Raw genomic sequence first — 17,797 nt, 5'->3', positions numbered from 1 at the left:
CAAGAAAGAAGTAATTATGTGAATCAGAAAGTTCATTCACCCAGTCATGAGGAGAATTGTGGAGCAGACGACACGAACTGTTACCAGTGCAGTAGTATTGGCTGATGAAATCCTAGAAAGATTCTGTCCTCTTCCATTGAATTTTTCGTCGGAATTGAAGTATCCAGATCTAACACAGACACAAGTATGATGTCAACGACGAGTGTTTTTAGGGTTTTTATCAGGAAAAGCTGCAGGAAATGCGGGTAAATGAAACGTGTCAATTTGCCCAACTAACATGACAAATGAAATGGGTTTTCAGTATTAAATGATGATGCTCGTGAAATAGATGTAGGAATAGGCCCGTGATGTAATTATGATGTTGGGCCTAGGCTTTCTATAATTTCATAACTTTGGTTTATTCATGTTTTCGTGTCCATTTTCAGATCTTTACAAGTTCAACCAAGCCGCTACTTTAAAAGAGACACCGGTGACGGGGGAAGATTAGTTAAAAAAGTTAAACCAGCAAAAGGAAAGAAGATAGTCGATGCCAAATTTGAAAAGGGAAGTTTGGAGAAGTTTGTTGTCCGATATGATTCCAATGATGTCAAGCTACCTTACAGAACACTTGTCAAGCCCTTCGGTTTTGCCTGCCTGGTAAGATTCGTTTACCATTTGTAGTTAAACTGCATTTGAAGGTTTCCCCTTTCTTCAAATAACTGAAAACGGACAGTCGATGCCTTTTAATATTTCATGTATCTCAACTTAGTCAAGAGTGAAATTTAGTGCAAGTGTTAACTGACTAATCTTTGTGCAACTGAAAGTGATTTGAAAAATAAAGTGGCCTATTTGTGATTTTTTGTAATGTCCTTTTTTCTTAGTTCACTGGTTGTAGTTTTGCTGGGGCAGCCGTCTGGCAGTATGAAGGCCTGCGGTCAAAGGTCATCGAAAAACTCACAAGCCAGATAGGAAGGTACCAACGGCGCCCTCCTAAGGCTGGCGAATTCAGACAACAGGTAATAGCACCGGCAGTGTCAGCTTGAACTGTCTTTTTTGTTTGTTCTGGCCGTGTCCAATAAGCCTCGAGCTGGACCAAGAGAGGGTGCCGTTTTCTTAGCAACAGAGGTTGCTTTTTCTCAGCAATGGAGGTTGCTTTGGTCGGGAATAAACTTCGCTGGTCCACGAACGGCTAGGAAATGAACGTATTATGATCACATCGCTACCAATAGAATGAATACTCCTAATCAGTATGGCTCTTTTCAACTGATGAGGGGTGCTTCTGCTCGGGGCGGATAGGGCAAAATACAGCAAACCCCTGTTAGATTTTTCAGGGGAAATTGCGACTAAGGAATGTTTTCATTGGCCCTGACTTTACACAGATCAACCAGTGGTTCCAGCACTTGTCGGGCACAGAGAAGGTGGTGCTAGGCATCATAGCCGCCAACGTTGCTGTCTTTGCATGCTGGAGGATACCAAGCATGCAGTTTTTTATGGTCAAGTGGTTCAGCGCCAGCCCCGCTTCAAGTTAGTATGCCATCTTGTTATTTTTAGCATACCTGGTATATTAAAAATGGTAGAAAAGCTACTCTTCCAAGATGACATGGGCCCAATTTCATGGCGCTGCTTACCGCAAGCGAAAAATCGGTGCTTACCATTGCAGAAAATCCTGCACGCCAAACGTATTTCATGGGTTAGCTTGGAATTTTGGCTTGTGCACATGCGTACATCCCCTAACTAAGGATTCTGTGCTTAAAGGATTAGTGCAGCATTTTTCTGCTTGCGCGGTTAGCGCAGAATGGAGATTGTAAGCGCGGAATTCTGTGGTATTGGAAAGCAGTGCCTTCAAATTGGGCCCTAGTTATTCCTCCGCGTACTTGTGTCGTATACCCCTCGTAAAAATTGCCATCTCTGTGATAAATTGAGCAAGTTTTGATGATCTCCTAAAGGTGCCTTGTGTTTACCCATGCTGCTGTCTACGTTCAGCCAGTACTCTTTCTGGCATCTAGCCATCAACATGTACGTCCTGTGGAGCTTTGCACCGAGTATAGGCATCACTCTTGGCAAGGAACAGTTCTTAGCCATGTACCTCAGCTCAGGTAGGGAGCCATTTGGAGCAGTTGTAAGCAGTTGTAAGTTGACCCAAATGTAACTCCTGGATATAGCAAGCTTGAGAGTGTCAAAAGAAGATATAGCTGCATTCCTTACACTTATTCTACCAACCCAACAAAAACCAACCAGAGGAACAAATGAACAAAAAAATTCAGAGTTGCCAAGTCTGCAGTACAGATTTTAAGTAAGACGTTTGAAAGATTTGGGAGTGAGTGATTCAAGTTTTAGATCATCTTGTGTTTTGACTTTTGTGTTTTCTCACAGGTGTGTGGGCATCATTTGCCAGCTACGTGCTGAAAATAGCAACCTGCAAATACCACCCATCATTGGGAGCAGTAAGTACACAGCAGCCTTGAAGCTTTCTAGAAGTTTCCCACACATTGAAGCCTGGATTCCCTGAGAATTTATTCATTTGAGTCTTTGAAATTCATCGACAGGATGGTCACATCATTCCCAAGTGAATAAGTGTCTCTCGGCTGTATCTTTTTCTTCTCTAGTCTGGTGCTATCATGGCTGTGCTTGGAGCAGTATGCACCCAGTTCCCAGACTCCAGGCTAGCCATCATCTTCCTACCATTCTTCACATTCTCCGCAGGGGCAGTAAGTAGGATAAAAATCCTTATCCTGTTAACATCTCATTTCCTGCAAAGGCAAAGCTTTCCCTAAATCACCATTTTTTTTGCTCCAGGCTCAGTTTTGGCTGTCATTTGAGTGGAAAGCTGTGAATGTTTGGTTTTGTGACATTTTGAGGTTTCAATTGCTTTGTTACAGGCACTGAAGTTCTTGATAGGTTTGGAGTCTGCTGGTGTCCTGCTAGGTTGGCAGTTCTTTGACCATGCGGCTCATTTAGCAGGCCTTCTAACTGGATGGTAAGCACCTTTTAGTGCTACCAAATAATGGTACTTGACGTCCAGATAGTAAAGCACAGACCCAGTGTTCCAGCTTCGATTTACAGTAACTAATGTTTGTGTAAAACAGTTCCTTGTGACTCTCTGAATATGCTTTGCTTTGCACGTTTTTTTCTATGCAGTTACTATGTGACACTTGGCCACAAGCACATCTGGCAGAAGCGGGAACCAGTGATAAAAGCATGGCACAAGTTCAGGGGACCAAGCGAAGCGTGAAGGCCAGCATGCAAAAGTCTACCAGCACAATGCATTATCTGTAAATGCATGTGCTGCGAGGCCCGTCAAAGAATTGACAGCGAGAAGTCTAGGCTCTAGACATTATCTTACTGGTCTGGCAGTGTTCTTATCTTAACTGACGGCTATTCTTTATTTGGAGTTCAGATCTCACCTTTTGTAGTAACACCGTGTACAGTAAAGAAACTGCAAGGACTACGTAACCAACAAAAAATAGATAGGCATTTTATTATTTGAATTGTACTTGTATGTTTTATTCACACAACACACTCCACTTTGACTGTTTGCTCTTTTACAATCAAACTAAATTGCAATAATGCCACAGAAATGTAGTCTTAAATCATTAATGAATTGGTACGCCATATGATTTTAATCCTTTAATTGATTTGTTAGGTACGCATTGTTGGAGCAAACTTGCATTTATGCTGAAACTGAACACACAAAGGCTCTTGTGCTTGATTAGGGGATACACGTTTTACTACATTTGAAAGTTCAAATTTGCCAGTAGTTTAAACTGAAACAGCTGAGAAAACAGCGGCACGACCTTTGCTTTATATTATTTTAAGCTACAGATTATGGCACGACAAATTTTGTGGAAATCTCTTTATAGTAATACAGTGTATTTACACAACCCATGAATAACTTGGACATAAATGAGCAACAAAAGTCACCAGTTGATTAGAAACCAATTGTTTCTGAACAAGAACTGAAAATCTCCACTTAATGTCACTGGTTTGAGCGGTAACAAAAATTGTTTATGCACAGAGAAGCCCTCCACTGTCACAGAGTGGGATCCTTTTCTGAATGATTCCTGCAAACACTGAGACAGGAAGGTGTAACCTCATTTCGGGCTAGTGACACCCTTTCAAAAAAACATTCTAAATTATGACTACAGAGGATCTAATTCTATGCAAACAGCAGTCATCATGAAGTCCACAACCAACATGAAGTAAATGTGTTACAGGTGCAACTTTGAAGAAACTGAACGATCTGAGCTGATGCAATCAAAAGGCCTTCAGAGGATGAGCCTGTCTTCCTGGTTGACCTCGTCCCTGATCATCTTGGAGGTATCGGTGACCTTGCCCCTGTTGAGATGGCAGTCTCTCTTGCACTCCATCAGGGTCTGGAAGTCCTTCCACATCTTCATCTGCCTCATGTTGGGGCCGTGGCTCTCCTTGATCACCTTCTGCTTCTCTCGTAGACTCTTAAAAGAGGTAAATACAAGAAAGAGATGACAATGAAATCGTGTTTTATTTCTGCGCCGCCTTTAAGAGAAAATGCACAACTTTTACGCAGTGTAAGTCGGTGCCCTTCATGCAAAACAGCTGGTGGTCTTTACTGCAACTGGGATACTTCTTATATACTTCATGACGCACCTGTGAGTACTTTCAAGTGCTTAACTATAACACTGGTTTAAGTCATTTAAATTGGTATGAGAAATAATTTGGATGTAAACAACTTCTCTTTACACTACCTTGCCCAGATTTTCTTGCTCCTGTATTTTCCGCGTGTACTGATCCCGGAATGCTTTCTTTCTCTCGGCCGGGTCCGAGGAGGTGTACGCCTTCATCTCGTCCGACACTCGCTGCTGCTGCATGGCGATGATGCGACGCATGCAGTTTAGATAGTGATAGCGGCTCTCCTCTTGAGAGCACTCCTCGCGGTAGGCCCGCACCTCCTGGAAAGGCAGGAAAAGAAACAATCAGATCTAAGCTGTGATCACAATTCATAAGGGCAATACCCAAATTATAAAACTCGGTCACTGAGCATTGAGTGCTGATATCGAGACGGCACACAAAGCAGACCAAATATCATCTAACTGACCTGTGTCCAAAATTACATCAACCTGATCCAAACTAGCATTCATTCACGGTTTATAGACAGTAACTGCTATGGAAGTCTACTGGCTGAATTCAGAATAGTTTTTTGGAGCAATGAGACCAAAACCAAACAAGTGGTCCAATTTTTTGAAACTGTCCAGCTTAATACAGAAAATTTCTGGGAACAAAAGACATTTTCTAAGATACTGGTTACCAGCCAAAAATGTCAAACAATTTATGCAAATGAGACTGGTACATAAGACATTTTTGCTAAGCACAAAAATTTGCAGAGCAATAGTTTCGGCTTTGAAGTTCTAACCTGTTCCAGCTTAGAGCGGTTGCTCTCCAGGCCAGCAGCCAGCTGATCGTATGCCGATTTCTTCTCATGGTAGACTGTCTCCAACTCCTGGGCTTGTTGACGGAGGGGCCGCAGTTCCTTGATAACTGGTGCCAGGTCAGCCTTCTTGGCAGAGATGGTTATGTTCAGTTTCTTAACCTATTGGGGAAACAAGTAACAAAACTGAAGAACACGACATTTCCTGCTGAAGTCCCCAAAAGAAGACCACCTTCCCTGCCATATCACAGTCTGAAAGTCCTCATTGATTAATACAGGGAGAGAGGCTTTCTAAAATGGAAGGATATACAGCCTTGGCAGAAATCCATTCACGTGAACAGGTGCCGCAACAGCTTTCCAACTTGCTGAAGCTCATAGAGTTTGGAGTCCTTACCATTTCCGACATGTCCTCCAGCGTCCGTCCCTTCATGTCATCCAGCTCACTCTTGATGGCCGACACCTTCTCCAGCTCTTCCTGGGTATCATGGTAACCGGACACGCCCTTCTTAGCCTCCAGTTTGGCCTGGTTGGGGGGGGGAAGAATGATTAATTTCAAATAAAACTCTGGAATAAAATCTGATAATTACATTCCATATTTTGACGGCTCCTGTCAAGAAATGTATCGAGTAACGGGCATATCGTGCAATTTTTAATGGAATGCGCCGCACAAACAGCATTTCTGTGTTAAAGGAATGCAACAGAAGCCAACAAATTTCTTTTCCGAGAAACCACTGTGGTCATTCTCACCAGGGTTTTCTGCAGTGCTTCATCCCTCTGCCTGAGTATCTCTTCAGTCCTGGACAGCACACCGTGCTCTGCTCTAAGCTCAGCCAGCTCCTGCCGTTTCTTCTTGTAGACGGTGCTCTTACCTCGGAGCTTGTTAACGTAGCGCTTGAACTACGCGGGCAGATTACCGACAGAGAAACAAAATGCAGGGCACATTCCAAAATTTATAATGAACAAATCGGTGTGGAATACATGCCCTCTTAGTTGTGTAAAAAACTTATCTTATGAGAAACAGGTCTTGTATTAATAACTCCCCAAAATATTTCCACTTAAAGACAGGCATTGGGCAATGAAGTTTCCATAGCTGCATTGTAGACATAAGCAAAATCTGACAAAAATACACCAAGAAGCTCAGACAGTTCATCAAATAAACTTCCTCACACAAAGGTTGGCTCAAAGTGCTTAACACAAAGCATTCAGGTGGTACAAATTCCCCCAAATAATACCCCTTTAAATCTGATCTAAACGAGTAGGCAGAACTGATTTTTGGTTATCCAGAATGAAAGCACGGCCATCTCTGACCTACCTCGTCTCCTTTGAGTACCTCCTCTCCCTGCAGGCCCCTAACGCTTTCCCTCTTCTCGGCTGCTTCCTGCTGGCAGGCGTGCAGCTCGTCCTTGGCATCCTGCAGTGTCTCAGCCGCCGTCTCCTTCTTGCGGCTGATGATGGCTGCTTGCTGCCGGAAGAGTGACATCTTGTCGTCGATGGGATCATTACTCATCATGCGCTTCTCGATCAGGCTATTGACCTCCGAGTTCACTGTTTTTATCTGCCATGAGAGTAGCCACAGGGAATCATTACAACAACAGTCATACCAAAAGGCCATGATTTGGGGTTTCCACTACCTTTCCATGGATTAAAAGATTCAAATAAATTGAACACTGAAATTCCAAACGGAAGTTGCAATAAAGAATGAAATTCCTCACTGCACAAGATCTGTAACATTTGTATTTTTTCATAGCTTACATGGGCAGTAAAAAGAATGAGAAAACTGGTTGATCTGACGGGAAAAGTTTCACATTGACACAATTCCTGTACAAGCACCCTGGCTCACTGCCAGCCAAGACAGTTTAATACCTGAAATGTTTGATTTTGTTTCATGTGGCTTGCTATGCCACAGCTAACAACGTTTTATTAAAGACATAAGTGACCTGTGTGTGGATCTCATCCAGGTCGCTCTGACCCATGGCCGGCTCATTGACGACTCGCTCCAGATCCTGGCATGCCTTGCGCTTGGCCTCAATCTCCTTGGGCAGCTTCTCCTGGCAAAGATACGTGTTTATCTTGTTCTCTTCGTCCAATTTCTTGACGAGGCCTGCATTACGCCAATTCGCAATCAAATTCGTGTTAAAATGCTTTAAGAGTTAGGCGACAACTGACTGTTTTTACATGTGTATGTAAGCTGTATGGTTCAAAGGACGCAAAGTATGGCCAAGCAACTTTTAACCGAACGTGTAAAAAATGTATGATGACATCGGGGCTTTTTCAAGATTTTCAGTTTTCAAAAGTCTTCAAAAATTCATCATTTCAGTTAATGGACGTTTACACCCACATGAATTACTGTCTGGTGTCCACTCTAATCTGACAAACAAAATCTATTGACGCCTGAGTATGTCAGCCAGGCCTGCAGCCTTGTAAAAAGAGCCCAGATTGTGTGGTGTTATGTAACATTCTTTTGTTCATGAACCTGGCTCAGTGCACTGCTGACCTCTTTTCAATAGGGGCCAGATTAGCATGCAGCGGTGCTGTGTGGCTCATCGCTGCGGTGGTGGAGCGCTTTTGTCCCCGGTGGTAATCCGCTCTCACTAAATGCCCTAAACCGTGGTATACTGTTTCAAAACAAGGCTGCATTATCTCCACTATTGAGATTGACAAAATGTCGAGAATGCCCAGAAGCCTGGTCTTTTGTTACAAGGCCCAGTTCCGTTTGTCCGATTTCGGAAACCCGGCCACGCGTATAAACACACGGTGCCCGAAACCGGAGTCCCCGGCGGCGAGTGGTTAACACTAGAGGATGAGAGTACACACTACAGGCGTGTATGATGCTTAAGTGCCCTTACTTTATAGTAATGTTTTACATTATGCAACATGAAGTCTGTCATTTGAACAAAGCAAACTCCTCTTAACACTTGTAATGAAAGTAGAAAAAGGTTTGAGGTTGTGATTGTTACCTTCAGCTGTCGCTCCCACTGTGGACTGTTTGATGTCTTTGAGCTGCTGTGAAAACCGCTGCAGTCGCTGATCAGCATGATGCATCTGCAAGGCAGGACAACCACAGAATGACAAGCTTTTTAGTTTCTTTTCTGATGCTAATGGATGCGGTTGATAAACCACCTCAGAGACTGCGTCATTTCTTTGGTTACAAGGGGGTTTCCTTGGAGTGGTGTAGGAGGTGAAGGAGGTTTCTCATATCAAGATTTCTTGGCACATACCTGGTTCTTCTGGTCTAGTTTCTGCTGGGCCAGGGACATCTCCCGATCTTGCTCCTTCCGGAAGTTTCGGGCAATCTCCAGCATCCTCTCATAGTTCTTGACGGTCTCAACCTAAACGACAGCAAAAATTTAGCAACATCTTCAATAACTTTGACCCTTTAATGTCCAACGACAGGTTCACTGAATTCCTGAGTGGTAACTATTAAATGAACTAGAAATAGACCTACCCTCTTTTTGAGCCGCTCGATTCTCTTGACAATCTGTTCCTTCTCCTCCTCCATCTGGGTTATGTCCCGTCGGATCTCAACAGTGGAGAAGCCAGATGTCTTCAGAGACTCTGATTCCTTGTGTAGCTCCTTAAACTGGTCGACCATCTCGGCATACTGTAATTAAGAGGTCCATACCCAGTAATGTCATTCCCCGAAAAAAAATTCAGCCACTCACGATATGGTAATCCTAGAAGGATATCCAGATAATCCACAAAGCGGCTAAGAAATGAACATTGCTCAGCCAATTATAGAGAACAGTTTCCGCTCAAGCAATCGACATTATCTACAACAGTAATTGTACAAGGACAATTCTGTGGTTAGAAGCTACAACACTGCGAGCTATTAAGCAAATTTATGTAGAGCCAGTGTTCGCATTGTCTGGTTTTTTTTTTCTCACTGACCTGAGCGTAGGTATCAGTCACTTGGTCGTCCTGCATGATCTCCGGGGGCACCTCAATTTTGACCAGGAAGCGCGCCAGGTAGGCCCGCTTCTTGAGCTCTGACATCTTCTGGAAGAGCCACACCAGGATGGGGTAGATGACAGGCTTGTAGCCCGACACCAAACCCTGACGGAACGTGCTCCTGTGACGGGAAAAAAAAAAAAGAACATAAAAGAAGAAAAAAATATGTTGCTATTAAACATTTGATGCGTGTTTGTTTTCAACTTCCATTCTGATATAAATATTTGCATTTTGACAGAAATGGGCAGGTTTCGTGTCAATACTACAATGTTTATGCCAACTGAACGTTTCGAGTATCTTCTTTCTTGCCTCTCAGATCCTTCAAAATAGATTGGGAGGTTTTGAAGGATTTTATAGGATTGGGGAAGGTACAGCCCAGTCAGTTACTCTTTACTCAGGGCTTGATGCCTATTTAAAGGTTACGTACACGAACAAAAAGAATATGAAATTCATTTCCTGCAGAGAAGGGCAATTTGGAAGTTTGGAGCAAATCTCTGGCAAGAATGCTTTAGGTTTCATTCCACTTACACATCCTCGTTGGGCTTGTATTTCAAGACACGCAGTTCATTCATCATACGCATGGCAGTGGCATCCGCAGTTTCCTCGCGAATATCCAACTTGTTCTAGGATTTAAAAAAATAAATCCCCTTATGTTAATCACAGCATGGTCATTGCACATCTGTTAATAAATTACTAAAATATTACGATATAAACAAATAAGGGGGCTATATACTACGTTTTTGCCCCATCCTCAATACAAACAAAATGTTAATTAAATAAAACGATGAAGGTTTCCATTTTTTAAACTTTCAGTTTCAAAGAAAAGAGCAAGTCAATAATTTACGGCATTTTAACAGACTCTAGTTAGGGACTTGTATGTCAAAGAAGGCAGTAACACTTCAGAAGTACAGGGTGACATTTATTAGTGTTGGGCGCGATCCTTCAATCTTTTTGCAATCTGTCAAATCTTACTGCTCAATTTTTCTGATAACTCTACCATCAGTCAAAAAACTTTTCTTTCAAATTTGCAGATGTGGAAGATTGTTTTGAAAAAGGGAAGTCGAGTATCGACTGATGGCACAACACAATCATGCAATAATGCTAACTGACTGATCACACCCGTCATCAGGACTAACTTGAGGGTTGATCTCAGCCAGCACATCGTTGGTGACTTGCAGGAGCTGTATTGGCTCCAACGAATCAAAGCTGATCAGGTTGTAGGAGCGTTTGAATGGCTCCTTGTTCAGTTGCTCCACAATGTATTTGAGTTGTTCACTCATTTTTGGAGTGTGTCAGTCAATTTGCGTCACCTGCAGTAAAGAAACATACAAACACGTCAGATATGACTATTTTTCCATAGGGCTGTGCCGAATATCCAAATATTCAATGATTATCGAATATTCGAATATCATTTTCCGAATCTGAATTTTTGAATGCACAATTCATGAAAAGGAAGAAGTTTCTTTGGTTTTAAATGAGAAAATTGCACTATGGAGGCTTGTTTCAAGCACATTTAAATGAAAAGCGACAGAACAATATATCTTACAATGATTCAAAAAGTAAATTATCATTAAAAATTTAAAAGGAATAAATTGTCAACAGGGCAAGAAGTATCGTTAGTCTGTTACATCTTGCTCAATTGTGGTTGAAGTGAGAAGCTATTATAGTGATTATAATGTACAATTAATTGTGTGCATTATTGCAACAGAGTTTGTGGTTTGTTCATCAACAATCTGCCAGTCAGTACAACCGAATATTCAGATAGTGAATTATTCAAATTGACTCAGCCCTATTTTCCCCCTCTTCATAATACAGTCGCAGGGCAGGCCAGGGCCGGATAGCGCTCCTCCAAATAGCCCCATTCATTCATGATCATGTGGCCTACGGTACAGGAGCGCAGCGTACCAGAACTGTGGGGTCCGACGTCCGCTCCTCTCCCACGAACGGGACTCCACAGCTTGGGGTAATGAATGGGGCCGTCCTCCAAACTAGAGGACTAGCGCAAACCCGAAAAGAAAGTTATTTTCTGCATAAATTTTACGTGCATTTCACTGATGAATATCCTTGTTACTTACTTCGATGAAATATATTATTTATACAGTCGAAATGCGTAATTCCAGTCATTTGTCGACCTTCAAATTTCTCGAAAAATGTTCACCACCGCAGCCCCCCCGCGCTCTAGCAACAAGACAGTGGAAAGTATTCAGTTTCCCGGATGCTACAGTGGTTGTGGGATACTTGCTATTTTAAGCCTCTTGGCCGTATCCGAAAGATACAGCTGAGTGGACTTTGCTTGGGAACAACACGTGTACCTCACCAAGCCACTGGCTGGCAGCGGCAGATAGTTCCATAGACGCACGTGTCACGGCCGGCCGTAGCCGGGTTAAGCATAACCTGAATAGTCTGCTCCCCAGGTGTGTTTGCGTGAGAGATGCGGTTTGCAATAGGGAACGAGACGACATTAAACGCTCTCGTTGGAGCTTTAAAATAACCTCGGCCTTTTCCCGAGAATTCAGTTGTTCTCCTTTCACTTTGTCATGTTTGTGGCGAGTTCAAAGCAGCCGGAGCATCTGGATGGGAACCATAATCAGGTATTCTTGGATGTGACTGATTTAATCTTTGTATATCCAGGATTAACTGATTAACTGATCAGAAAACCTAGTAAGTAGTAGTATTAGTCATGTTGCGATAACGTCGTGGACGTTAATAAGCCTGCGAGTCACCTAGCTCTAGAGTCAGTGGAGCGTTAGTATTCCTCTTTTTCAATTTTGGACGGGATCGGTCTATCCCGTCCAAAATCGAAAAAGAGCAATAATAACACTCCACTCATTTGAGCTACGAGTCCCCATAATTCGCGCACTTAGTACTTTGACCAAAATTTATTCTTAAATATACTGGCTTCATTTTCATGTTTTCAGCAGTAAAAAGATTGACTAAAATCCTATGGGGAATAATGTTATGAAGAACATCGGATGTCACAGAAACAACAGGCATGACAGGAATAATGTTGTCTGCAAATAAGTCGTGTTGGCTGCAGTAGTGGTAGTAAAACCTACGTCACCATAATTTAATTCGCGCACGTACATTGCAAGCGCCATTTTACGGGGTATCAGTTATGCCCTACTTCTGAAAACTCCTCTACAGTAGTTAAATAATGTTATTTATCTGGATATTATGACAAAACGTCTCTTTCTACATGTGTTTCCGAAAAATAGTTACAATTACAGAGCCACCGAATCCATGCCCGTTGTGGCCAACGGGAATCTCAAAATATAAGGTGCGCAGTACAGTTTTTCAGGCTCCATATTGTTTTATAACGCCTTCATTATTTAGTGAAAGTTTATCGAAGTCGTCATTAGTTCCTGTATCAGACATCCAACATCCGTTGTGAACAAACAGCAATTATTTATCCATTTGTACACAATTTCAACTGGTTCATTTTTGCATTTAGTCTGTAAAGTAAAGCTTTATGCTCTTGATATTTTCCCCAAATTCTCCCTGGAAAAGCTTTTAACTCGCACAAAGCTACAAAAAGAAAAATGTCGAAGTGACGATTGATCATGGACAGTAAATTAATGTCAGTGTCTAATTTATTTGAAGAGTTTCACAATGAGAAAGTTGGATGTGCGAATATTTGAATGCGCAAATTTAGGGTACTCCACACCACAACTGCGCGTGTGGTGTGGTATGGCTGGCCCATGATGTCCCATGTATGCTGCAATGTTGTATGTGATATTAACATCATAGATGTGCTATCGGATGCTTAAATAATTATGATCATACCATCTTGTTTGTGTTTGTGCATGAAAATATTTTTAGGCCTACTTTTAAATGTTTGGGTGGGAGGGTTGACACTTGGCCTCAGGAATATTTGTATAGCCTATAGTAAACCTTGGATAAGTTGGATTGCAATGGGACCAATTGATTTTTATCAGACTTTAGCTAAAACCCAACTTAAACGAAGAAGACAAAATGCATTACACAGTCATTGATCACCAGCCATACATGTATGTAACAGCCACAGCCCACAAAAAATTGCATTAAGTAATATCACGATGTTTCTAACGTCAAACAACATTTCATTTCCGCACTGCATATATTGTACAAAGAAAATCACAGCATGTTTCACTGATTGTGCTACACAAGTTTGTACCTTGAGTGTTGCCATCACAGGGTACGTGTACTTCAGCACAAATTTGACAAGAAAAATAAATGTCTGTGCAATATATCAATAAGAGGCATGACTAATGACCTATTTAATTGCTCTTCTGTATCAGCTGTAACATGTTTTGGGTTTTTTCATTTTATTCGTAGTCATCAGCTTCCCTGAAGAGCATTAGCCTAGTGTGATTAGACTGTAGAAGTTCCTTTGACGAGAGCCACACTAAACACACTAAAAGCATGTCAGTGCGTGAGAGGCACGTCCACTGCCCAGCCAGCCTGGGAGCCAAACTGGCCCAGGAGTTCAACAACAAAGACTTCAGCGACGTCAAGCTGGTTGTCGGAGGAAAGGAGTTCTATGCCCACCGCATGCTGTTAGCCAATCAGAGCGAGATGTTCCGCATCATGTTCAATGGCTCGCAGTGGGTGGAGTCCACCCAGGAGGAGATCACCCTGGCTGAGTCCCGGGAATGCGTGGAGGTGTTTCACGATTTCCTCCAGTTCTTTTACTCGGCGAGGATACATCTCACCACAGATAACATTGTTGCTGTAAGATGATCAAGTTATGAGATTTTGTTTCCAGTGATTCTATTACCTTTAGAAAGAGCTCTTGCCAAAATTAAGCTTTAATACCAGCACATAGTTAAGAGTGCGTTAAGGTTGTATTGTCTACCTGTTTTATCAGATCCTGATCTTTTTTTTTTTCGCTGATAGGTAAGAATACTTGCTGACAAGTACCAGCATATTCAGCTGATTAAGGAATGCGATCACTTCGTCACAGAGATCATCGCCCATGACGAGATTGATATTCTGGTCAACTGGCTGGTCAACATGGCCAACCTCGGTGACAGGATGGAGCAGCGCTGCCTGAGCAAGCTGCAGCTGGACTTCACCAGGTTGATGGCCTCGGGGACCTCCCGGGGCCTGCTGACCCTGGATCTGTTGGCCAAGATCGTGGAGAGTGCCAACGTGTTGGTGTGCAACGAGCTGATGATGTTTAAGCTGGTGGCCCGGTGGATCCTGGAGCACCGCCATGCTTCCACCCAGAAGGCCGCCATCAACAGGCTCCTGCCACTCATACGCTTTGTGCTCATGACCTTCGACCAGCTGAGTGCTGTGGAGAGCTCGGAGCTGGGGACCAAATACCCGGACCTGATCATGAAACACACGTTTATGGCCTACAAGGCCCTGGCCCAGATGGCCGTCAAGAAGGAAAAAGAGGACACAGACAAGGACAGAGAGGAGGACAGAGATAAAGTAGACACTGAGCAGGCTTCAAAGGCTAAAGTGTCCATGATCCAGCCACGTCTATACATGGACAAGCCATGGGGCAATGGATACACCAAGCCCAGTGACACCTTCCTCAGCAGCGAGTTTGACACGGGCAACTTCACCTGCCCCGTGGTGGACCGCGCCCTCCAGTCATGCCTCATCACCAAGATGACAGACAGCTGGCACATGTGCTACAAGGTGGAGGTTAAGCCCTGCAACGATTCAGAAGACCAGGTCATCAACCGGGTCATGGTCACCCACGACCTCTCCTGCAAATACCGCATCATCCCGGACGACATCCGCTCCTACGAGCTGGTCGTCCTGACGGGTTACGTCCCCACAGATGAGGCAGAAGACCCTGACCTTGCGTTCACCACGCTGACCATCAAGAAGCACCTGGGTAATGTCAAGCCGCAGGCCCTCAAGACCACCTCACGCCGACGGATCAAATTCACCGAGATTCTCAAGCCGGCGCTACTTGGGGGCAGCAAGTATGTTTTCTCGGCTGCTGTATATTACAAAGATAGATAACTTGATCGATCGGGGAAATAGGAGTTTGCTACAACATGCTTTGATGACGTTGTAGTACATGTATGTTTCCAGGATTCAGAATAATCCTCCCCAAAATTTGAAATTTTTCATGAAGAATCGGAATATTCTCTGTATTACCATGAACAAGGAAAAATCACTATTGCATTGTGCAAGAGTCAAGTCCATGTCGGTGATGATTTACACAGTACCGCACATTCTCATTGGTTCCATAAAATTTTGATTTCCACAAGAGTTTATAACTTCTGAAATTGTCCGCAGTAATTTTTCATTGCTGATTCACTGCAAAATTCAGTGTGAAATTCAGCAAAAAATTCACTGCACGTGGTGCTTCCACACTTGACATGATCGTGGTCAATTTCACAGCAGTGCTTAGTCTTGGATCCAAACGTTTTTAGCTGTGGTTCCTAGTGAAACCAAGCGTCGCGATGCGCACAGTGCTAGTTACTATGTAGCTTGTAGCTAGTTTTCGTCCGTGAACACTTTCTGTATCACGTCCATCTTGCGGCTGGTATGCATCAAAAGAGGATACTGCCACAGACGTGGCACACACAATGTGTACTGCACTGACTTCGGATAAGTCGTATTATGGTACATGCACAAGATTACAGGGACAGTTTCCGGTAATACATAGGCATGTCAAAATTGCGATTTGGCAGAGATTTTAGGGGTGAAATCGGGTGAAAATGCAGACATTTTCTGCCAAAATCGGGAAGGTTGGGAGGTCTGTGTTTCTGAAGGTAAAAAAATCTTTCATCAGAATCACTAAATAAAAAAAAGTAAGGCCAGGTTTTTAAAGTTTTTTTTAAGTGTCAGAATCACTTGGGTGCAGCCTGAAATTACACAAGACTCTATGAGAACTGGCTTGGGTCATTATGCCATTAATATAGACTCAAGCTTAATACATGTATCTGGCTGCAGCCAAGTAATTCGGACATGGCCTCGGTAAAAATTTTCAAAACACAATGGTAAAATCTTCAGAAATTTATCCTCTCTCCCATAAAATCTCAAATCCTATGCTTAAATAATTCCACTGTGGTAATGAGCCGGCCAGTTTAAGTAAGAGGTAGATATTGTCCTCCATTGCTGCTAAATAATTTAGTTTTATAGCTTGCCCCTTTTGAAAAGAAAATTCAATACCAACATTGCCAACACATTTAGATGGCTTGTGTGAGTGATTTTCTAAACATTTTGTAATTTCTTAACTGATTTTAGGCATAGTCGGGTTAATGGTGAAGCTTTTTAATGATAATGTGGTGTTCATTCTTATGAACTGTTGCATCAAGAATAAGTAAGATGTTCACTTAATCTGAAAATGTTTAAATACAGAGAAGCGAGATCCAAATTTTTACCCTTTTCCAGAGAGGTGAGCATTTTGAAATTAAAATTTAGACAGAAGTTTTGGAAATACAACGGTGTGTTTCACCCCAGACATTATACCAAAATCCAGACAAAGAAATAGATACAAATTAAAAGAAATACCAGAACTGTTAAATGGTATTGCAAAATTAATTGTACATCTTTCAATAACCATTTGAAACTTGAAATGTTTTGTGGACAGCAACCCATACTAGAAGTATCATTGGTCGTGCCAAGTCCAGGTGTATGCGAATGCAGTCCATTCTAGACTACTCCAGAAATTGAAACGTGCATGACACATTTTGCCTGGGGTTTTCAGAGTTCTTATAAAGTGGTACATGCTCATGTATGGATGTAAATTGTTCCTTGATGGGTTGACCATGTCGTGGGCGTCAGTGGTACTGTGTAACTGCTCCACCCCGAGCAGAACACAATACAGGCATTGATGGGGTTTTCGATGAATAGACCTGTCAAATAATGTCATGCATGTGTGCTTTCCTATGGTAGTAAGATGAGACGCAATCCGTTTAAGTCCCCTAGGAAAAGGCACAAAGCATGACAGCATAATGTTTTAGGCTTACAGCATTAAATTGGTAATGGTTTTATTTTGCATACGCACCCTCAAATCGTACTACTGTTGTAACAAAGGGCTTCAGAGCATGCAGTGCCATTTTGCCATGCCACTAGTAAAATGTGCACTAATTTCTACTGTACAGATTTGTAAATATTTTTGTACTCAATATCATTTTGGCTGCTATTTTTCATGTTTCCAATCTTTCCAGTAGATTTTATCAATACAAATTTAAAAGAGATGTTACTTGACGATTTATCGTCCGAAGCACGTGTGGCATTTTCTGTCACACAGCAACGTCATTTTATGCAGATCTATTTGTATAAATGTTCTGTATTTACTTGTCCGTACCATGCCTGTCAATACTGAAAGGAAAATTTATGTGTATCTGCATGCTGTATTTTCTTAGATTTTAGACCAATTTTACAGTTTGGCAAATGTATTTAGATGGTTCATCTTGTCAGTGTAAATCATAGAATGATCCTGTATTATATGAAATAAATGAACATGTTCCGTGTTTTCAGATCTTTGATCTCAGTGATACTTTTTTTGGG

General features: G+C 42.4%; 3 protein-coding genes across 4 annotated transcripts; 2 read left to right on the top strand and 1 right to left on the bottom strand.

The window, feature by feature from the left end:
- Positions 1–35: 35 nt before the first annotated feature.
- On the top strand, positions 36–3,918 carry parl (presenilin associated rhomboid like). Of its 2 annotated transcripts, XM_087145912.1 has the most exons (10): positions 57–76; positions 122–245; positions 426–636; positions 861–995; positions 1,359–1,503; positions 1,926–2,075; positions 2,353–2,423; positions 2,586–2,687; positions 2,859–2,956; positions 3,118–3,918. In XM_087145912.1, the coding sequence occupies exons 2-10, from the start codon at positions 187–189 to the stop codon at positions 3,209–3,211; spliced, it is 1,065 nt and encodes a 354-aa protein (XP_087002038.1). In that variant the 5' UTR covers positions 57–76; positions 122–186; the 3' UTR covers positions 3,212–3,918. The 2 variants fall into 2 exon arrangements, with proteins under 2 accessions (XP_022088121.2, XP_087002038.1); XM_022232429.2 differs by having other exon boundaries at positions 36–245.
- Positions 3,467–11,564, bottom strand: ift81 (intraflagellar transport 81). Its single transcript, XM_022232428.2, has 14 exons — positions 11,407–11,564; positions 10,468–10,641; positions 9,860–9,954; positions 9,272–9,452; positions 8,829–8,984; positions 8,602–8,712; positions 8,341–8,425; positions 7,321–7,484; positions 6,696–6,938; positions 6,131–6,280; positions 5,778–5,906; positions 5,369–5,545; positions 4,704–4,907; positions 3,467–4,433 (listed from the first exon to the last, which is right to left on the bottom strand). Exons 2-14 carry the CDS (start codon positions 10,609–10,611, stop codon positions 4,245–4,247), a joined length of 2,028 nt encoding a protein of 675 aa, XP_022088120.1. The 5' UTR covers positions 10,612–10,641; positions 11,407–11,564; the 3' UTR covers positions 3,467–4,244.
- A 154-nt stretch (positions 11,565–11,718) lies between these two features.
- Positions 11,719–17,766, top strand: LOC110977882 (BTB/POZ domain-containing protein 17-like). Its single transcript, XM_022232400.2, has 3 exons — positions 11,719–11,922; positions 13,646–14,041; positions 14,207–17,766. The coding sequence occupies exons 2-3, from the start codon at positions 13,733–13,735 to the stop codon at positions 15,293–15,295; spliced, it is 1,398 nt and encodes a 465-aa protein (XP_022088092.2). The 5' UTR covers positions 11,719–11,922; positions 13,646–13,732; the 3' UTR covers positions 15,296–17,766.
- Positions 17,767–17,797: the final 31 nt, after the last annotated feature.

This window comes from Acanthaster planci, linkage group LG14, assembly GCF_054643075.1.
Source record: "Acanthaster planci isolate LZ-2023a linkage group LG14, COTS_SCS, whole genome shotgun sequence".
In the NCBI taxonomy this organism is placed as follows: Eukaryota; Metazoa; Echinodermata; class Asteroidea; order Valvatida; family Acanthasteridae; genus Acanthaster; species Acanthaster planci.
This window is presented reverse-complemented; position numbering and strand designations above follow the sequence as displayed.